The sequence below is a fragment of the Oryctolagus cuniculus genome, chromosome X (assembly GCF_051225735.1).
Source record: "Oryctolagus cuniculus isolate XC-2025 breed Fujian yellow rabbit chromosome X, ASM5122573v1, whole genome shotgun sequence".
Classification (NCBI taxonomy): domain Eukaryota; kingdom Metazoa; phylum Chordata; class Mammalia; order Lagomorpha; family Leporidae; genus Oryctolagus; species Oryctolagus cuniculus.
In genome coordinates, this window is record NC_142888.1 from 50,700,832 (window position 1) to 50,722,467 (window position 21,636).

The 21,636-nt window shown below is 52.3% G+C and overlaps 1 protein-coding gene across 5 annotated transcripts; it reads right to left on the reverse strand.

Annotated features, from left to right (window-relative positions):
• Positions 1–4,034: 4,034 nt before the first annotated feature.
• Positions 4,035–20,151, reverse strand: ZMYM3 (zinc finger MYM-type containing 3). 5 transcript variants are annotated; one of them, XM_070067119.2, is made up of 25 exons: positions 20,024–20,151; positions 17,437–18,125; positions 16,412–16,455; positions 16,017–16,083; positions 15,267–15,561; positions 14,869–15,046; positions 14,303–14,521; positions 13,863–14,013; positions 13,491–13,606; positions 13,242–13,328; positions 12,955–13,105; positions 12,532–12,704; positions 12,148–12,313; positions 11,396–11,490; positions 11,152–11,314; positions 10,777–10,889; positions 10,463–10,637; positions 10,118–10,264; positions 9,200–9,303; positions 8,864–9,032; positions 8,380–8,531; positions 7,700–7,814; positions 6,597–6,851; positions 5,661–5,778; positions 4,035–5,555 (listed from the first exon to the last, which is right to left on the reverse strand). In XM_070067119.2, the coding sequence occupies exons 2-25, from the start codon at positions 18,104–18,106 to the stop codon at positions 5,363–5,365; spliced, it is 4,116 nt and encodes a 1,371-aa protein (XP_069923220.1). In that variant the 5' UTR covers positions 18,107–18,125; positions 20,024–20,151; the 3' UTR covers positions 4,035–5,362. The 5 variants fall into 5 exon arrangements, with proteins under 5 accessions (XP_069923220.1, XP_008270983.1, XP_008270984.1 ...); XM_008272761.5 differs by having other exon boundaries at positions 16,017–16,089; XM_008272762.4 differs by lacking the exon at positions 20,024–20,151 and adding an exon at positions 19,536–19,573 and having other exon boundaries at positions 16,017–16,089.
• Positions 20,152–21,636: the final 1,485 nt, after the last annotated feature.

Genomic DNA, 21,636 nt, shown 5'->3' on the forward strand with positions numbered 1-21,636 from the left:
ATGAAGAAGAAGAGGGGTGGGAAGCTTCCATTCACTGGTTCACTCCCCAGAAGGCCATAACATCCAGGTTGAAGCCAGGAGCCAGGAACTCTATCTGGGTGTCCCACATGGGTGGCAGGGGCCCAAGTACTCAGACCATCACCCACTGCCTTCCTAGATGCATTAGCAGGGAGCTGGAACAGAAGCAGAGCAGCTGGGACTTGAATCTGTGCTCCAATATGAGATGCCAGGATTGCAGGCAGCAATTTGACCCACTACACCACAACGCCAGTGCCTGAACCTGTTTTAAAATTTATTTAGGGGCCAGCGCTATGGCATAGTGGGCTAAAGCCTCCAACTATGGTGACAGCAGTGTCCCGGCCACTCCTCTTCTGATCCAGCTCTCTTCTTCTGTGGCCTGGGAAAGCAGTGGAAGAGGGCCCAAGTGCTTGGGCCTGTACCATCCATGTGGGAGACCCAGATGAAACTCCTGACTCCTGGCTTCAGATTGGCTCAGCTCCGGCTGTTGTGGCAATTTGGGGGGTGAACCTGCATTTGAAAGATCTTTCTCTCTGCCTCTCTCTGTCTGTAACTCTACCTCTCAAATAAGTAAATAAAATCGTTTAAAATTATTTATTTAATTTAAAACATTTTTATTTAAAAATAATTTTTATAAGATTTTTATAAATATAAAATTTAAAATAATTTTAAACAAATTTTAAAATATTTTAATTAATCTGTAAATAAAATCTTTAAAATTATTTAATTTTTCGAGATTTTTATTTATTTATTTGAGAGGCAGAGTTACAGGGAGAGAGAGAGAAAGGTCTTTCATCTCCTGGTTCACTCTCCAAATGACCAAACAGCCAGAGCTGGACTAGACAGAAGCCGGGAGCCAGGAGCCTCTTCCAGGTCTCCCATATGGGTGTAGGGGCCCAAGCAATTGGGCCCTCTTCCACTGCTTTCCCAGGCCACAAGCAGAGAGCTAGATCAGAAGAGGAGCAGCCAGGACATGAATCAGTGCCCATATGGGATGCTGGCACTGCAGGCAGAGGCTTAGCCCACTATACCACAGTGCCAGTCCCTTAATTTTATTTATTTGAAAAGCAGGGTGAGAAAGAGAGAGAGAAAGAGAGAAAGAGAGAAAGAGAGAGAGAGAGAGAGAGAATCTTCTACCTGTAGGTTCACTCCACAAATGCCTGCAAGAGCTGGAGCTAGATCAGGCCAAAGCAGGAGTCAGGAACTCCATCCAGGTCTCTCACGTGGATGGCAGGGGCCCAAGTACTTGGACCATCATCTGCTGCCTTACAAGGTGCACAGCCACAGGAAACTATATTGGAAGTGGAGACACAACTCGATCCCAGGCACTCTGATATGTGATGTGGGTATACCAAACAGTGGCTTAATCCACTGTGCCACAAATACCCACACCCAGAATATGAATCAACTTAAAAATAATTTATTTGATGGGGCCAGTGTTGTGCATAGCAGGTAAAGCCACCTCCTGCAGTGCAGCATTCCATGCAAGTGCTGGTTCAAGACCCAGCTGCTCCACTTCCAATCCAGCTCCCTGCTAATGTGCCTGGGAAAGTAGCAGAAGATAGCCCAAATGCTTGGGCCTCTGTACCCATGTGGGAGACTTGGACGAATCTCCAGGTTCCTGGCTTCAGCCTGGCCCAGGCATTGCAGCCACTTGGGGAGTGAACCAGTGGATGGAATATATCTCTCCCTCTCTCCCTGTAAATTTGTCTTTCAAATAAGCAAGTGTTTAAAAAATTTATTTGAAAAGCAAAGTTACAGCCGGCGCCGCGGCTCAATAGGCTAATCTTCCACCTACGGGTTCTAGTCCCAGTCGGGGCGCCGGATTCTTTCCTGGTTGCCCCTCTTCCAGGCCAGCTCTCTGCTGTGGCCCGGGAAGGCAATGGAGGATGGCCCAAGTGCTTCCCATGGGAGACCAGAAGCACCTGGCTCCTGCCTTCGGATCAGCACGGTGCGCCAGCCGCAGCGCGCCAGCCGCGGCGGCCATTGAAGAGTGAACTAACGGCAAAAGGAAGACCTTTCTCTCTCTCTCTCTCTCTCTCTCACTATCCACTCTGCCTGTCAAAAAAAAAAAAAAAAAAAAAAAGAAGAAGAAGAAGAAGAAGAAAAGAAAAGGGACAGTGATAGAGTCAGAGAGTTTCCATCCTCTGGTTCACTTCTCAATGGCTGGGGCTGGCCCGGCTGTAACTGGGACTTGAGAACTCAAGCCATGTCTCCCAAGTGGATGTCAGCGACCCAACTACTTGAGCCATCAACTGCTGCCTCCCAGGATCTGCTTTAGCAGGAAGCTGGAATCAGGAACACAGCCAAGACTCAAGCCCAGGTACTCTGATATGGGCTATGGGCATCCTAATAGGCATCTTAGCTGCTAAGCCAAATGTCTGCCCCTGAACCCATTTTTTAAAAGCTTTATCTTACTTATTTGAAAGGCAGAAAGACAGAGAGCAAGAGCAAGAGATTCTGTCTGGTGATTTACTCTCCAAATGGCCACAACAGCAGGGGCTGAGCCAGGCCAAAGCCAGGAGCCTAGAACTCCATCTGGGTCTACCACGTGAGCGCCAGGGGCCCAAGTACTTGGGCCATCTTCCACTGCTTTCCCAGGTGCATTGGCAGGGAGCTAGATCAAAAGTGGAGCAGCCAGAACTCAAACTGGGCCTCAAGTGTGCTTCTGACATTGCAAGGTGGTGGCTTTAACCCACTGCACCATGACACTGGTCCCTATTTAATTGTTTAGTATTAATTTTTAAAAATTTATTTCAAAGGCAGAGAGACAGAAATACAGAGATTTTCCATCTGCTAGTTCAATCCCCAAATGCCCACACAGCTGGGACTGGGCCAGGTCAAAGCCAGGGGGCTGGAACTCAATCCAGGCCTCCCACATGGGTGGCAGGGACTCAAGTACTTGAGCCATCACCTGCTGCCTCCCAGGGTGCACAATAGTAGGAACCTAGAATTGAAAGTGGAGCCAGAACTTAAACCTAGACACTCAGATATGGGATGCTGGCAATCCCAAGAGGGATCTTAACCACTGTCCCAAACACCTGCCCCTAAACTCATTTTTTTAGATAAGGCTCAAAAAGGTAGGCCTACCCAATTTTTCATGGCAGAACTGTGGTTAGAAAATGAAGTTTTGGGGTTCTTTCTGCTATGCTGTCATGTTGCACGGTCTCCCACATGGATGTTCCAATGGAGTCTCAAACCCAACATGATCAGAACCTCAACCTAGGACCAACTTCCTTGTACCTCTGCTCAAAGAAAATCCTGAAAACCAAAAAAAGGAAAAAAAAAAAAACCTGCTCATTTCTCAGTTCAAGTTACCTCATTCTCCTAGTCGTCAAGGTTAGAAACCTGAGACCATGCTCAGTGCTTCCCTCTCCTTCAATCCTCACTTCCAGTCAGTCATCAGGCCCTGTAGCCTTGAACTTCAACCTCTATGAAATTTATTTTTAACCCACCTTCTCTCTTCTTTTCTTATCTCCACAGCCTCCACTGAGGCATCAGAATCTCTTAGCCAGACTCCTTCCACTGATCTGCAGGCTTTCAGACATGTCCCAACCCCTCATCCTTCATACTGTTCTAGGGAGCTCCTCCCTAAAGCAACAGATCTCAACCTCAATTCCCTGTTTGAAATGAGTGCCTTATTCCTCTGCTCTCCCATAGCATCATTTATTTCATCCTGCCGGTATTACCGCTAATTGGGTGTTGGTCAGTGCCTCCCCTCACCTAGGGACACGATCTGGTCTAATTAATCTTAGTCTTCTTGGAGGCATACAATCTAGGTCCTTGATGGATGGCTGCTGACTAACCATTTTTGTTCTCTAGTGTTTGGAGACTTCTCATAGAGAGGAAGGCATTCCTGGTGGATTCATTCAGCGAGGTGGATAAGAATGGTTCTCAAACTGAGATGGAACACTTGACTTCCTGCCACTTTGAGAGATTTGAAGTTACCCAGAACTGCTGCTCCATATCCTTACCCCTCCAAACACCGCTCTCCCTCCCCCAGAAAAGGCAAAAAACAATTTTAACTCTTTATTTGAAACAAACAATTCCAGAGACAGAAGGTTAGTCGTGACAACAGCTTCTCACTACAACACAAGGGCGGGCATGGCTCACCGAAGGGACAGGCCAGGTGCCTCAGAACAATATATACAATTTAAACAGTGGCTAAACTGGTGACAGTTATAAAAACACAAAAAAGAGGCTGGGGAACAGCAAAGCCAACAGGGAAAGAACTGGGTACCCCCTTTGCCAGACGCTAAGAGTTTTCTGGGACTATAAAGGCAAGACGGGGAAGAGAGATGTAGGTAGTGGAGGCAGGACCCATGCCCACAGCTCCTCAACTATCCTTTGACCACAGATCCCATCCTGCACGACCCAGGCCCCTACAAGCTTGGCCTGGCTCTTATGAGCAAGATGCATACGAGTCGGTGTCCCTCCTCCCCCGTCTGGGAGCCTAAAACAAGAGCAGGAAACCCAGCCCCAAGCCAGGTCAGAAGGTAGTTTTTGCCTTGGGAGCTCTGTCCACTGAACTAAAGGGAGGCTGTTACAGAGGGGGCTAAGCGTGTTGACACCATGGCTCATGCCAACCTAAGATGGCAGAGAGAGACAAACACGTAAACCAAGGGGATAAGAGTCTGCACAACAGGAATCTGCTTCCTGTACTTTAAGAGTCATTCTCTGCCTTTGAGGAAAAGAAAGCATTTGTAAATTTTTTTTAACTGGAGCACCAAGGTTTGGCGCTTGTAAGGGTGGGATGGTGAGGGGACATGGTGATGAGAGGGTGCCAACAAATCAATTATCTTGCAGGAGGGGAAGAGTGCCCAAGGTCTGTGTTTTAGGTAGATGGTCCCCTCAACATTTGTTCATCATTTCTTCCATGCCTTTCAGACAAGACCCTTTCACGAGGTACTGGGGAAGACTAGAGAAGGGATTGGGCACAGGGCAGAGAAGGCAGCTGGGTTCTTCCCTAGGTCAGACCCAGGAAGAAGGGGCTTTGCCTAAGCAGGATGGGTCAGGAAACCCAAAGCCAACAGGATCACCAGAGCTGTTAACACTCTACCCAGAGTCTGGCCCCAGAAGGGGTTTACTCTGAAGCATAACGAAAATGGGCTAGCTGGCTTTTGCCCATCACCGGGAGTACAGAAGACTGGGGCCCCATGGTTATCAAGTGGTATGGAAGGAGGTAAGAGCCAGGGGTTTCAAGGGAAGGTAGGGAACAGGTGAGTAGAAAGGAGTAGTCAGGGCCCTTCAGAATGAGTAGCCTTGGTTCCTGGGCCAGTCCCTCTGTGGGACAAGGCCACAGGACAGACATGATGTGAAAGATGGACACGGATGGCACATGGGCTCAGTCCAGGTCTTCATCCCCAGGACGGCCCAGTTCCTCATAAATCTCACGCACAGCCAGAATGCGATTGAGCATGCTCTCCAACATGCTGCGGTCCATGGGGATCACAGAATACCAGAGAGGTGACTCAGCGATGCAGGACCGCTCAGGTTGTAGGTAGAACACATCATTTCGAGTCCGGAGGCTTTCAGGACTATAACGGTGGCAGGGGAGTGGTAGGACAGAAGATCAGTACCAAGGTCAAGTAGATCCCTTGGGTCCCCGGGCTAAGGCCATTCCTACAAACCTGCCAACTTACCATTTTGAAAGATAGAATTCATAGAACTTGACAGGGCAGCGGAGGGGATTCATGCGGTTTTCACGCTGCTCTAAGATAGGAGTTTCATCTTCTCTCTTCCGTTTCCCAGGACCTGTGTCTGCAGGAGAGGAAAAAGAGCCAGACTCATTCAGAGCAACAGGCTCAAGAAGCCACCTCTAAGAGGTGGCCCAGAGGGAGGCCTCAGGACACAAAAATACAATCTCATGAAGAAATAAAGGCAGAAGAGCCAGTCAGTCTCTCCGCAGCAACCCAACATCCTGTAGGGTGTTGCTCTCCAGCCCCACCCGGTTCTCACTGCCAAAGACTCTATAATCTCCCCCAAGCTGATTTCTTGAGGAGGTGATCTCAGAAGTTATACAAACAAGCTGATAAAAACAGACCCTATTTGCGAGGCTGGACTTGCCTTCTGGGACAAGGCAGTGATGGCCCCAATCTCTTGTGCATTAGTGGAGGTTGAGGCACGGGCCCAGGAAGGGACCTGGGAAACTGCACTCAAACGGGACAGAATTCCGAGACCAGAAAGAATGGAAACCAAGGTGCAGCCCCTGTTATGCCTGTTGGCAAAGAATTGCAGAAAGCCTGTCATTCATGCTGTCAACTCTCCTGTGCAGTGAAACACATCCAACAGCTCCCTACCAGCCTGCCACCCCCAAAACTTAGGAAAGCAAGTCAATAGCCCTGAAAAAAGGAAAGGTGGGAAACAGGCAGCCGAGTGACCTCCTATTTGTGCAGGAGCCACTGCCCATCAGATAGAAGGGCTGACCATTTCCACCTTTTGCAAACACAGGAAGGGAAGGAGAGGGAAGCTAGTAGCAAAGGAGAGGGCCAACTAGGGCAGGTACAGTGGGTTACGGTGGGGCATGGGAAGGGAAAGCAGAGAAGGGGGCAAAAACAAAGCAGGGGGCAGCCTCATACCTCGCCCTTTCCTCTGGCGGACTGGGGCATAGTAGCGGATGCTCACCACCTTGGTGGTGCCCCGAGGGGTGGTACACTTGCGGGACTGCCGTACCACATTGGTGAAGGAGAGCTGCATGTGTTCCTCAGCTGTCTGCAGCCCAAAAAACTTAGTGTTGAAGAACATGAGGGTGTTGAGAAGGACAAAGGGTGAGTAGACCCCCAGCTGCTTACACTCCCAGAGGTGCTCTTCCTCCACTCGGGAGAACACCGTATCTGCAATGGACAAGCGGAAGAGGCCGGTGAGGAGGGATGGACTCCCCAAACCCAGCTGCTCCTGATCCTGGTCATCCTCTCCCAAGCGTTTACCACGCGATTCTTGTTGGGTTACATGACTGCTGGCTCCAAGGCCTTGACCCCGCCACTCCACCACCACATGGTAGGATTGGGCCACTGTCTTTTCACATACAGTCCTGAATTGCTTACTGAGGAGGACACATTCTGAGAAATGTGTTGCGAGGTGATTTTGTGGACATCATTGACTACACTCACACACACACACTTGCACGGTCTAGCCTATAGCACACCTAGACTATGTGGTAGAACCTCCTGCTCCCAGGCTACAAACCTGTTTGGCATGTTACTATACTGAAGGCTGTAGGTAACTGTAACACAATGGTCAGTATGACACCCTTAGGTGACAGGAATTTTTCCGTTCCCTTACAGTCTTAAGGGACTACTGTCACATATGGGGTCTGGTATGGACCTAAGTGTTGTTATGTAGCACCTAACTGTAGTTTTGCACCTGTGTAGGCAGGGGGATGTTAAAGCCTCGAGCAGCCCCACAACTTCCTTTTGGTTTCTTTTTTCACTTACCACCCAAACCCAGTCCACCTTGTTCTGGTCCCAGAGATAGCTTTTCAGGCCCAAGTCTTGATCCCCTCCTCATGTTTAAGGACATGGGTTCCTGCTCCTCTAACTCCAAACCCTAAGGTATCTAGTTTGTGCTTCTGCCCTCAGACCCCTTATGAAGAATGGCTGACCAAAATGCACAGGACTCTTGGAATGACATAAGGGAAGGATGGAGGAAAGGGTGTAGGGGTTGCTAAGTCCCCATCCCTTACTGTTGGGGAGGAGTGTGGGCTGCCAGGTACTCAGAGACTTGTTGAGTTCTTGAACAAAAGTCAGGTAGTAAAGGTCTGTGAAAATGTTCACCATTCGGTTATTTTCCAGCAAGTACTGCAGAAAGAAAAACAGACACATGTAAAGCCAGACTTTAGGTCTTAGAGGAAAGACAACTAGGCTGAACACTGCAGGGCACGGAGTCCTTGATAATTAGCACGCAATGGGAGACAGTTGCCTGACTGGGTGGCCCTGAGTGCTTTCTTCCTGCCGTACCCAGCACTCAAAAGCCCTGAGGCTTTGCTGCAAGAGGAGATGGTCTTTAGAAGCTAGCCCGCACCTCCCACCCAGCACCCCACCCCAGCCATCAGGTGACACATGGCTGACCTCTCCCCATGGGAATTAGGCATTACGCCACCTCTCAAGGAGCCCAGCTTAAGGGTTACAAAAGGGACCCAGACAGCAGTGAATTCTGCTCCTTGGTCAACAGTCCTGGAATGCAGCTTTGATTTGGGAAGAATGTTGGCATCTCATGTTCTCTCTGGACTGGGAGAATAAAGGCAAGCTGCTAGCTTGGAGTCAGAGACAAGATAAGATCAGGGAGGAGGGCAGAAGCATTTCTGGTAGGGTCCTGCCTGCTATGTTGAAAGTGACAGGAAGTGAGGTGGTGTGCGAGGAGTACCTGCTGGATGCCAAGACACAGATAGTAGATACTGTCAGGTTCATATCGTTCACCATTCGGTCGAGTGATTTCTCTCACAAACTGAGCCAGGCCATAGTTGAGCTCAGCAGCTGAGCAGGCGAGAATATCCTCTTTGATACGCATGGGTTTGGCTGCAGTGATATGTGGTAGAGGTGGGTGGATTAAGAAAACTCTACTTGGAGAATCTCACTTAGCTCCATCACCATTAATCTCTTCTTCCTTTAGTCACACTTACTCCTGAACAAACCCACCAATTACAAAAAGGGCCCTCAGCCCCCAACCTAGGCAGTATGTCCCTTTCATCTACACCTCCTCCTCACCTTCACAGGGTACCCTGAAGCAACCACACCTTTATCACTCCTAGACATCTTCAGCTGAATCTCAGATCCAGCCCCTTTCCCCTTCCCCTCCTCCACCTCCTCCTCATCTTCCTGGTCTCTGCCTTCCTCCCCTGGGAGCTTACGGCCAAAGCGCAGCTCATCACCCTTGCTGGTCTCTCCATTGGCATATTTTGATTGCACCCAGCACTTCCAAGCATTGACACCATACGAATAGTTGAGTCCAGTACAGCTAGGCTGACTACTCATGGAGTCCCGAGAACAGCTTTCCGAAAGCACCAGCCGTTTTTGACCCTGAAGGGAAAGAGAAAGGATGGGGATGGCAGAGGCAGGGTCGGAGCACCACGGAAGGTAGTTGAGACAGTGATTACCACCAGGGGACTGATGCTTGGCTCCAAAAGCACTCCTTCCCCTTTGGGCCTCCAGCCTTCTTTGGTGTATACAGTAGCTCCAGCCCTTACCTTCCTCATGGTTCGGGGAAGGTCTTGTTCAGTAGACACATCCTCAGGCCCTACCAGGCCACAATCAAAGAGGAAGTCTACACTGGGGTTAATGTCCAAAGGATCTAAAAGAAAGGAAAGGAAGAAGAAATCAATTGCTTGAGATCTCAGCTCCGTAGTTCTCCCATCCCATCCCTGCTACTTGCCCACTTGACTCAAGATGAAACTCTCAGGGGCCGGCTTTGTGGCACAGCAGGTAAAGCTGCCGCCTGCAATGCTGGCATTCCATATGGGCGCCAGTTCGAGTCCCGGCTGCTCTGCTTCCAATCCAGCTCTCTACTAATGGCCTAGGAAAATCAGCAGAGCATGGCCCAAGTGCTTAGGCCCCTGCGCCCACATGGCAAACCTGAAAGAAGCTCCTGGTTCCTGGCTTTGGCCTGGCCCAGCCCAGGCTATTGCAGCCATTCGGGGAGTGAACCAGCGGATAGAAGATCTCCCTCCTCTCTCTGTCTCTCCTCTCTTTGGAATTCTGACTTTCACATTAAAAAAAAAAAAGATGAGCCTCTCAGCTTCAGAGGACTCAGCAGGAACCAGCAACACTACACCAAAAAATGCAGTCAGAGGCACAAAAACACAACACATTCCCAACATGTGTTGAACACTATTGAACTGTACACTAATATGGTGAAAATGGTAACTTTTGTATTTTCTTTTTTTTCAACCATAAAAGTCATGTAAAAGCCTCAGAAACACAAAAAACAAGACTCAGAAGTCTAAATTGGCATACTGGTCCTGGTATTTCTGGCACTACCCCTTGGGAGGGTTTTCTATCTTAGGGCCACAATTTAGGGTCATGCTCAGCTGTCACATGAGTAAAATTCCCTTTCTGATGGCACAAATGCTACCAAACTCAGAGGACATGCCTTGAATCCTACTCACTCTTAGGGAAGTCTGCCTCCAAGTCTTGCCCAGGCTCATCCAAGACATTGGCCATCTTGACGGCCATGGCCAGGACATCATCTCGAGCAGGCCCAAACAGGTCACAGTCTTCCAGAAGTCCCTCTGCACTCTGGTTACTCACAAGATCTGGGAGGCAGAGAAGATGATACAATGGCTGCAGCTCCTACCTACCACCTTCACAGGCCTTTAAGGGCTGATCCCAACTATCGCCCTCCCTCCCCCACCCCGATTCCACTGGGCACTGAGATCACCACTTTCCACCCCCTTAGGCAGAGACAGACTGGTAGCACCCTGTCTCCCTCATCACCACTGTCCATGGCATACCACAAAGGTCAGATGAGGCCTTGTCTAATTCCTCAGCCTCTGCAATCATTTCTGCCATAGCCAGGATGTCAGCCTCCAAAGGGTTGGAAGGGATCTTCACCTTCAGCTCCTCAATGGTCTCCACAATCTTGTCTGTGCTCTCCAAGGTAGTAGGCAAGAACATGGGCACAGGCACCTGGAAGCACGAATCCCAACTAAAAGCCAAGAACCACAGCAGCAGACTAGAGGGGCTGCTGATGAGAGTAGGGGGAAAGGGTAGGTCTCATCCTGAAAGGGCAAAGGAGGACCCGGCCAGGAAGGGCAAGGAAACTTACCGGGATAGGCATGGAGAAAGGCACAGGGACTTTCTGGCAGTACAAATGCATAGGCACTGGCACAAAGATGGGCACTGGGATGGGCAGCACAATCACTTGTGGCTTCCACTCTTCTGTTGACAAGAAAGGAGTCTTCTCAGAGCCTCTGCTAGACAGGTCACATCTGACCTAGGACCTGATGCTTGCTTGTCATCCCTAAAAGCTCTCACATGTGCTCAGTGAACCAAAGGTGGAGAGATCATTCTGGGATTCCAGTACAACTATGTACATGATATGTCAACCACCTCAGAAATTCCCTTGTCTGGCTCCTAGAAATGAGGGTGAAGGCCTAGGACTCTGGAATGCAGCTTGTGACATCAAGGCACTCTGGCTCACCTGTCTGACTTCCTTTGGACTTCATTTCCACCTTGCAGGAGACTCCTCGATTCTGCATCAGTGGCTTACACATGGCAGCTTTGTTTTTGCGGGGTGTAGCTGGGGGAGGTGGGGGTGGAGGAGGGGTGGGGGTTGTTGGAGTTGACCTGGTCTTCGCAGGGATCTGTAGAGACAAAGGACTGTTAGTGCTGCCAACTACTGTACCCTCCTCTGAGCCTGTCCTCCCCTTGGCTTTTGCCCCTACCTTGCCCAAATTCCCATTTTCCTCTGGGGTCCTCAATGTGTTGTTCTCCACTTTGGTTTGAGAGGGTGTCTGGGGCTTTGATTCAGGAGACTGACCTGTGGATGAAAACAAATGAATGCCCTCACCTGAAGAAGGAGCTGACTATTTTCCTCACCCCTCTTCCAAGAGAACGTCTTTAAAAGGTACCCCAAATAGAAACTGCAAATCTAGGATTTCCCCTCATCATGAGCCCAGTTCTAGTCTCCTCTAGGCCCCAGCAACAGTAGCTAGGGAGAGTCTTTACTCCTGGCAGCTAAGTAGAATGAAATATTACATTTCTCCCCAAACCTCCCACTTTGAGTTCTTCCATTGAGATGGCTCTCGGGAGTTTGATATCCCTGGAGTTGTAGGGGAGCTAAGCTAACATTCTAGAAATAACAGAAGTCTTCAGTCTCACCAAAGGCAGAGCTTATGCTGACATGTCCTTCTTTCTGAAAACTAACTACAACCCCTGCAAGATTCCCTCCTATTTGTGGAGGCCTCCACTCCCTAAAAACATATCTTTTACAGAAAATCAATAGGATCTCATGCAGAAGTTTTAAACAAGACTCCCCCTAGATACGTGCAGGGTCCAGAAGTTAAAAGAGAGCACAGTACCGGTAGCTCTGGCCAGGGAGGAGGAGCACGGAACAGGGGAAGAAGAAAGGGGCTGGGCCTACAATTATAAGAGTCCAAGCCAGTTCTGGCAGAGTGTGCCCCTGCCCGGGACTCACTGTTCAGGAGGCTCTCGGGCCCACTCTGGGTATCCAGGTTGGGTTGGTTCTGCTGGCTGTAGAAGCGCAGCAGACATTGTTGGTTGCAGAAATGACGGATCTGCCCACGCCAGTGGATGGTCTCCAGCAGCTTCCCCTGGCGCTTACAGGCATGGCACCGGGCAGCCTGAAGGTGTCAACAGGATGGTCAGACCTGCCTCCCTAAAATGTGCTGGGTCCCTTCCCCTGGGATAAGTCATGTTCCTCCCCTTGGAGACTGGGTCAACTTGCAAACTGGAGATTGGCTCCCGTCCCTGGAGATCTGCCCATGTCCCAGCCCCAGTACCACAGTCCATGCTCCCTGCCACCCTCTTCCCTCCTTTTGAAAGTGCTGACCCACCTTACCTTACAATACCATAGCAGGTACTTGCTCTTACAGTCCTCACTGCAAAAGTCCCAGGTGCTGCCATCCAGCTGCTCAGTAACCCCACGCTGGCAGGTTTGGGAGCAGTAAGTGCAAGTGATGCAGCACAAGCCCAGCTTCTTGGTGAAGTCTTGCTTATATAGCAACACACAGCCTGGGAAGAGAAGAGCAAAAAAAGAGTCCAGAGATAGAGGGCCTGAGATGCAACCTTTTCAAGGCACTATACTTGGAACCTCTCTGTAAACAGCCCCTGGTGCCCAAGGCCTCAGGACAGACAAATGTAGAGCATCCGGCGGAGAAGGTCCTGCCCCCATAGACCACTTTTCAAGCTTTCTCCCTTCTCTGCCCTTCTTTCTCCCTGGCTAGGAGGCACAGAGTCTTCTCGCCCTTCCCCATTCCCTTACCTTCACTGCAGAAGCTCTTCTCCACCCCACTGAATCGGAGTTTCTCGTGCAGGAGTTTCTCCTGCCGGCAATGCTCGCACTGGGACACCACACCCCGAAGCCGTTTGAAATCCTCACAGCAATCACGGCAGCAGAACTGGAACACCTGGTCCTGAGATGGGGGCACAGGGTGGGGAGGACAGGGCTGTGACATCTGAACCTGGCAGGAGCCAAGCGGAAGGACCCCTTCAGACAGACAGATGCCTGGTCATGTGGCTAGACGTCGGGGAGTGGGTTAGGGGTCTTACCTGCCAGTCCAAGACCTCAGGCTTGCCACTGAAGAGGCTGTGGCAGTAGTGACAGCTCAGGTGAATGCCCCCCTCAGGGCTTGTGCGCTGGAGGGAAGGAAGACAAGTAAGGGAGGGGCGAGATGTGTGCGGTGGTAGTGGGCAGGGGCATCAGGCTTGTAATTTGCTCTGCCCAGGCCTACCTACCCCAATTTTCCTTCCCTTTCTATGTTGCTACACCCTTTATCCCTGGTCCAGGGTTTGGAGTACCTGGAACTTGGTCCAGCAGCTGGGGCTGCAGAACTGGTAGACTGTGCGGTCAACCTTGTTGTAGTAACAGGGGTCAGAGAGGCTGCGGCGGCAGAAGCTGCAGGGTCGGGGAGGGCCTGGGGCATAGAGAGAGAGAGAGGAGAGAGAGGAGAAAGAGAAAGAGAAAGAGAGAGAGAGGAAGACGAGAAGCAGAGAGCGAGAAAGAAGAGAGAGCACACAGAAGGTGTAAGGCAGTGCAGAGATGGAACAGAAAACCCACGGGAAGATGTGGTTGGGCTGAGGTCGGGCAGCAGGGATTACTTTAAAAGAGGGGAGTATGGGAGGTAGAAGGAAGGCTGGCAGGGGTCTCAAAGAAGAGGGCTTTGCACCTACCAGTGAGCCCTGCCTGCTTCACTTTGTAAGAAGTGGTACAGCACAGGGAACAGAACAGGCTGGTCTTGCCATTCCGATCCACATGTGATAGCATCTCAAAGTTCTTACACAGGGTCTTGCACCAGACACAGGGGTACACACGTGTGTTTTTCTGTGAGGATGGGGAAGGAGAGGCTGAGGCTGGATTTGTCCCTTCACTTTTATTTTTTTTAAATTTTTTAAACATATATTTCAGGCATACAAAAAAGTATAGATGATGATATAACAAAGACCTGTGTATCCACCAGCCAGCTTCAAAAATAAAACATAACAGATACAATTGAAACCCCCTTTATTTATTTTATTTCTCCCAGCCTCGACCCTGTCAGGCACCTTTATTTATCACCCAAGGACCACACCCCCTTCCACAGCCCTCTAATGCACTACTCCCTCGGCCCCACCTTCTTGTATGCCCCCAAGCAGGTTGTGTTGCAGAACCGCTTTTGTTGGCCCTCGTGGAAGAGGAGCTCGGGGCCAGGGCTCCCCGTCTTGGAGTAGATGTAAGCCCCGCACTGGTCACAACAGTTGGTTTTCAGTCCCTTGTTGGCGCGGAATTTGGAGAAGCAGGAATCGCTGCAGAGCCGGTGCACCACGCTGCCGTTGCTGACCTCATGCAGAACCTGCCACACACACACACACATCCTGAGCTAGGGCTGGGCCACCACCGCCCACCCAATTGCAAGGACGGCCCCCACCTCACCCTACACCTTCACAGCAGACAGTGGGCCCAGGGACCCCCCAACCTGTACATCAGGCTGCCGGCTTGAAGGTGAGGTCCTGGGAGGCAAAGGAAGGCCAGCTGCGTACATCCTGGAGAAGCTCTCTCCTTGAATAAGCTCCCTCATGATGGCTGCCTTTCCTCCCCACTCCCCTTTTCCACAGGGCCTGGCCCCTGCAGCCCCAGGACTGGAGGCGCAGATCAGGGCTGGCCAGGCTCTGTAAATCAGCCCCCAGTGAGAGTCCTCACCTCTCCGGTCTTCTGGCAAATGCTGCAGCGAGTGGCATCAGCTGGATCCCCAGACTGGGGGAGTGGGCGCTGCTGCTGGGCCTCGTACAGAGAGAGACAGACGGATGTGCAGAACTCATGGAAGGAACCTCCGGAACCGGTCTGCGCCACAACCGACTCCTTGGTGTTCCAGATCTCCCTAGAGGTGGGAACAGAATTGAATATTCACCCCAGACCACTTTCGTGTTTCAGCAGCTCCCATGATGACCACAGAGCCAGATACTCTCTGACTCCCCTCCCTAAACTGCTTTCTTGCCCAGCTCCGTTCTGCCAGGTTCCTGCCAAAACATTGTCTTACCCATAACTCTGATCCCTGTCCCTCCCCCTACCACACCTCCCCATCCAGGGCCCTCACGCACTTCTTGCAGAAGGTACAGGTCTTTTTGCCTGAGGGCTTCTTGGAAAAAGTGGTGAGACAGGAGGAAGAGCAGAAGAGTTGAGGCAGCCCCTTCCGCTGATAGGCAGTCTGCCCCTTCTGCAGTGGTGTCCGGCAGTGTGCACAAGTCATCTTGGTGCCCACTGAGGAGCGCCCAGCCCTCTGTGCCACACTGGAGCGTAGGGACATGCGAGGAGAACGCCGGGGCCGGAATGGTACAAAGTCCTCATCATTGGGATCATCTACCATGGCATCAGAATCCTCATCTGACACTGGAACTGAGGAAGGGGGTGCAGGGGGGCGGGTAGTGAGAACAGGCCACCAGAACAGGTCCCGGCCACTTCATGAGCCAGACCAAGTCACTTCAGTCCTGATGCTGGGATTCCTGTTGCTCTGGCCTCTACCTCCCCACCCCCATTACCTTGGTATCTTAAGCCACTGGTGACTCTGGCCCTTGGTTGCTCTGTAATCTCCCAGGGAGGGGCTCCCAATGAGAAGATTGGGGACAGGGATGACACAGCTGAAACCGGAAACTCTCCACTCTCCCTGCTCTTGTTTTCAATTTCCCCCACTGCCCCTAGTTCCCATGCCAACCCATAGCGGAGACAGGCACTTCACACTCTGCGTGGAGAGAGACTACAGGAGCTAGCGGCTCCACGCCCTGCCATCTCCCAATTCGGGCTCTTTTCCACACCCACAATTTCCAGGTCACACTTCCTCCAATCCTACTCACTGCTCTCAGTGGAATCCACAACCTCAGGTTTGGGAGGCTCTGCTCTTCTAACGCGCTCGCTTCTCTTCTGTACCTTGGAAACACGGGAGGGGTGGAAAGCTGACACCAGGGCCAGGCTAACACTAGTTATGAGGGTTGGAGGGGGGACAGGAGATGGGAGATGGGAGGGAGGCTGAGAGTAGGACCCTTGGCCCAGCCTCAGGAGGAGGGGAGGAAAGGAGGCTGGAGTTTCTCCTCAAGAAGCAGTAGACCCACAGCTCCCTCCTCCCTCCCTCCTCCTAACTCTCCTTGCATACCCTCTCCACATAACAACATCTGGGAGGGAAAATGAAGGGTCTGTCCTTCCCAGAGCTATAGGGGGAACCAGACTCCTTGCAATCCCCTCCCCCTCTCACCCTCTCTGGCGGCTTCTCACTTGCCTTCCCAGTCAGGCCATCTCCTGCAAAGGAAGCAGAAGGCAGCCTAAATCTTGCGCCTGCCCTCACCACCCCCTCCCCAGCCCAACCCCCACCTCCATTCCTGGGGAAGAACTTACTCAAAACTGAAAGGAAAAACTCGAGTGCCTGTGGCTTCTTGGGGCCCTTCTCAGGGTTACCTCAGGCTCTGTACTAAGCGGGGTAGGGGGGCAGGGCGTGCAGCTAACCTCCATGAAAAAGGAATCCTACCCTTTCCACCAGCTGTCTGTCCCAATCGTTGGGAGTGAAGGAAGCACAGGTAAACACACCTTTCATTAAGAATTTTCTGTTTTGCCAACAAAACCAAAGGCAACCACCCAAAGGTAGCAAGAGGAAAGGGGAGCACCAGTGTATGGGAAGGTGCCCCTGGACTTGGGTGGTTATATAAGTCCCCAGTCCCCCTGGTCACAGCCTGCAGGCATACCACTAGCACCAGAACAGGGCAAAAGCTAGAGTGTCTCAAGTCCCGGCTGTCCCTCCCCTCCCAAAGATCCAACCCCAGACCCTGCATCTGCACCACCCCCTGAAATGCTTGTCACTGAGGGCGCCAGAATCCAGATACCATCCCTCAATCCCAGAAACCCCACTCCCGCACTGAACCAAACAGCTGGAAGGATCTTAAGACCCAAGAAGCCCAAAATCCTGAAGGAAGGACCCTGGCACCAAAAGCCCACTGGCATAGGAGAAAAGGAACCTCTCCCACCAAATCTGTTCCTCCCATCCCACTCCCTTAAGCCTCACCCCCTTCCTCCCACACAGCCCCTGTGCTCCCCCCCCCGCCCCTACTTTCCTTATTCTTCTCCCACACCTCCACTCCTCCCCCCCAAGCCCCAACAACTCCTTCCCCACACATCACTACTCTTCCCTCTCCACCCTCCTCTGGCCACTTCCCAAAGCACCCAACCACCCCTCCTCAACCCCCACCCTCTCCCCAGCCTGAGTCTCCAGATGACTGGGCAACCTACCTGGCAAGGAAGGATGTGCAGCAGGGCTAGAGCCCCCAGGTTTGGTCTGAGAACTGTTGATTCCATCCCCCAGAGTCTCTCCCACTGAAGGGCTAGGGGGGCCATTTGGGCTCTGTGGCTGCCCTTGGGGAAGTTCCTCCTCCTGCCCAGGGGAGCCCCTTCTCCCCGTGGCTATGGAGGTGGTCTCCTCCTCTTCAACATGGGGGGACTGCAGGGTTATTGGAGAATCTGGAGCCAAAGGTTCTAGCAGCCCCTCGGGGGAAGAGGGATTTGCCCCAGCCCCTGGGTCAGGTGGCACTACCTCAGGGGTCTGGCCCCCTGGTCCAGGCTCTAGGGTCTGGTCCCCTGCATCCCATGCAAGGCTCCCCTCAGGACCATGGTCCACCTCTGGGGGGGAGGGGGCTTTATAGAGTAGCCCCCCCAGCCCCAGCAGCTCAGTGGCTCCATCCAGGACGACTCCAGGGTCTTTTTCCAGGCCAGCGGGGGTATCAAGCAGGTCCAGGGCTCCCGAGGATGGAGAAGGGCCAGGGGGGGCCCATCCGCGAGTTGGGGCAGTCTGGGATTCCAGCAGGTCCTCTCCAAATTCCATGTCTACTGGAAGGTCTCCAGCCAGCGGCTTCTCTGGCAGGGTCAATGGGTCAAATGGACTGGGGAAATCACTGGGGTCCATGAGGATGGCTGGACAGGGGCTGCAGATGAGGAGTAGAAGAAGGGGCAGGAGAGGCGGTCTTAGCCAGAACCCCTTCTTATATAGGCTCTGGGACACACCCCATCATCCACTTGGATTTCTCAAGAACAGCCCCCTACCACAGGCGACAGGCGTTTCTACAGGCTTTGGTCCTACTGACCACTCCCCCCACACCCCCACCTACAGCGCCCCCTGTGGGGAGTGGCCTTCTCGGCCCTGGCCCCGTGCCCACACTCACTAGGCAGTCAGTCAGTCGTTCCCCCCGCCCGGCACCCCCGCCCCCCCCACCCCGACTGCAACTCCCGGTTCCCCTCCCCCCTTACCTTTCACCCCCCCCCAACTCAGGCTGAACGCCCCCTTGCAACCTCCTGGGGCCGTCGCCACCAGGAGCCTTTCCCGCCCCTGCGTTTTCAGTTTCTATCCCCCCCCACTCTCCTAGAGACCCCCAGCTCCTCAGTCTTCACCCACCCTGTCTGGCCCCACCCCCCCTCCCTGCGTTGCATGGTCCTCCCTCAGCCCTTCCCCCGCCCCCACAAACTGCCCTTCCTAACCCCTTCCCCCCTAGTTACCTCACAGGGTAGCCCACTTCCTCAGCCCGGTCCCCCTTTCCCATTGCTCCCTCAGCCCTTCCTTCTCCTGTTGCCCACCCCCCACCTCAGGCATTTACAGGAAGACATTTTGGAGCTACGATCTCTCCTCAGACCCCCCTCCCGGCTACTGAGAGAACCCGCCTGCAGGTTCGGTTCGGCTTGACCAGGCCCGACCCCTACCTGCGGCGGGGTTACAGTAACGGCTACAAGCCTAGAACTGCAGACAGCGACGGCCCCGCGCTCCTTCTCCACCTCCCTCCCTAGCAGCCGGGACAGGGGTCGCGGCCCCTTTAAATGGCAGCGCCGCTCGCAGCGCCCAGCGCTCTGCACCAGGCGGGCGGGCGGCGCCAGAAACCAACGCCATTGGCTGGCTCGAGGAGGGGGCTCGCGAGACAGCGCCGGCCCCCGGCGCGAGACTCCCAGCCCAGTGGCCACCTGGAAATTGCGGAGTGGAGCACAGTCACTGGAGATGGAGCTTGAGCCCCCGCCCGGGGCCCCGTTAGTTGAGGAGGAAAAGATAGCCTCTGGAGCTTTGAAGCCCGCCCCCGGAAAAGACGGCGTCCCCTATCCACCGAAAGATCTCGTACACCAAACCATAGAAAAAAACACGGACCTACGCACCTGCTTCCTTACCTGGCTCAAGAGTCTAGGCCCCCCCCACCCCGTCACACCCGTGCCCGCCCTGCCTCCTGGAGCCCACTCTACCCGTGATCCCCTCCTCTCATTCAAATGGTTCCCGGTCCCCTCCCCCTCCCCGTGTCTCTCTTCGCTTCCCACTCGTGTTCAACCCCCTGGCGTCCGCCCCCCTCAACAGTCCCTACCTACGCCATGCAGCAGGCGCCTGCCAAGATTACCCTCCCCCCATCCCCACCTCTTCGGGGCCCGCCCCCAGGGCGACTGTTGGGGTAGTGAGTGACAGCGGAGGAAAGGGGAGGCAGGGACCTAGCCCTCACGTGCCCCTCCTCCCCTTGTCTGCAGCCCCGGGGGCCCCCCCAAGCAGTCAGAGTCACAGTTATGGGGTGTCTTAAGCTTGGTCTCCAGTCACCCAGGGCGGGTTAAATGGCTCTGGCTCAGTGACAACGCCTATGCAGTAACCATTACTGCCTGATGACCCCCACACCAAGTCCTGCAAAGCTACCCCCCCACTCCCTCAACGCTCTTAGGGTAAGTTCTGGGATCTTCCTCCCCAGTCTTCCTGCAGGAACTCCCTGCATTATCCCCAGTAGTTTTCCTCAGTAGGGCCGAGAGCTCGCTCTCCTCTCTCTCTCTCCCCTACTCCCCCCGCCCAGCCCTTTCTGCCCTTGTCTACCTGTCTGTCTGAGTCTTCTCACTCTCTCCTGTCTCTTTTTGTCTCCATCTCTGTCTCTGCCTCTCCTACGCGGGAGCACGCACGCGCGCTCACGCTCCCCCTCCTGGATGGTCCTCAGCGTGTGGGTGTGGCTGAGGTGAAGGCTGGCGAAGTGGGGCAGGGGTAGGGGGCACTAGCGTGAGGCCTGCTGCCTTAAAAAAAAAAAAAAAAGCGTGCCATGCTCCATGCTCAGTCCTCATTACAGTTAGAACACTTTACAATCCCGCTTCCCCTACCTTCCTGAGCATTTAGTAGCTGAGTTGCTAAAGGAGTCTCAGGCTATACGTTCCTTGCCCAGCGCCTAAGCTAGGCTGACTCTTTACCCTCCAGCCTTTGCCTTTTCCCACACTAAAGCCTCTCCCAGCCTCGTAGTCCTTGGGAGTTTTACCCTCCCTTTCTCATTCACTCACATTCCCAGAAACCTTATCCTTCCTACCTCCCCACATGGCCTTGAGGTTATCTTTGCTCTCTCCTATATACAGAGATAAAGCAACAGTTTTCTTTTTCCTTTTAGCCGTCCCAAATTCAGCTTTCCCTTTATCTTTTCCTTTTTCCTTTATCTTAACCAGTATTCCGTGTACCAGTCTCCCACCTTCTGCTTATTTCTGTCCTCCTATGTCCCCCTTTGCATTTTCTGCTTGTTGCTGGGTCACTCAGCTCCATCCTTGGATCCTTGGCTTCTGTCTTCCCATGCAGAGTATCTGGTCACTAGCTTTCAAGTTAAGGGGAGACCACCTAAGGAGAATGTATTAATGTTGTATTATTAATTCTGGAAGTAAAGAAGATTAATTTGAAAAATGCAAAATAAAATATTTTTAAAAAAGAATTCTAGAGGTAATGTGGTGGCATAAGAGTGAGTGGGTTCTTCTGGTCAAGTTGTTAATCTCAACTCTGCCTATGTTTTTACCCGGGAGATTTTGGACAATTCACTTGTCAAGTCATAGACCTTAGCGCTCTCATCTTGAAAACAGAGTTAAGGAAGCAATCTAGATGTCCAATAACAGGGGATTGATCAAATTAATTCACACAGTCGTAGTCATTAACAATCACTTTTCTTAAACTAATGACAAACAACACAGAGGATTTTTAGCGTAGTAAAACTGTATTTATACATAGTGGCACATGTCAGAACACATGTCGGAATACATGTTATTTAAACATATATAGAATATATAACAACAGGAATGCTGCATGCTCTTAGTGATGTATCAATGTATATTCATCATTCTTAGGAATGTACCACTCCAGTCAGCATGCTGATAAATCAGGGAGGCTGTGTCTGTGTGAGAATAGGGAGTATATGGGGAAATCTCTGTATTTAATTGGTAATTTTGCTGTGAACCTAAAACTGCTCTAAAAATCTTTATGTGTGTGTGTGTGTGTGTTTATGTGTAAAGCCCATGGGCTGGCGCTGTGGCATAGAAGGTTAAGCCTCTGCCTGCGGCACCAGCATCCCTTATGGGTACTGGTTCAAGTCCCAACTGCTCCATTTCCGATCCAGCTCCCTGCTAATGCTCCTGGGATAGAAGTGGAAGATGACCCAAGTTCTTAGGCCCCTGCACCCATGTGGGAGA

Excerpts from the sequence above, each read along its gene's own strand:
- ZMYM3 (XM_008272761.5), bottom strand. The coding sequence starts at position 18,106 with ATGGACCCCAGTGATTTCCCCAGTCCATTTGACCCATTGACCCTGCCA. Across the intron at positions 9,033-9,199 it reads TTCCCCGAACCATGAGGAAG|GGTCAAAAACGGCTGGTGCT; the intron begins GTAAGGGCTGGA and ends CTTTCCCTTCAG. Across the intron at positions 5,779-6,596 it reads CCGCCAGAGGAAAGGGCGAG|ACACAGGTCCTGGGAAACGG; the intron begins GTATGAGGCTGC and ends CCTCTCCTGCAG.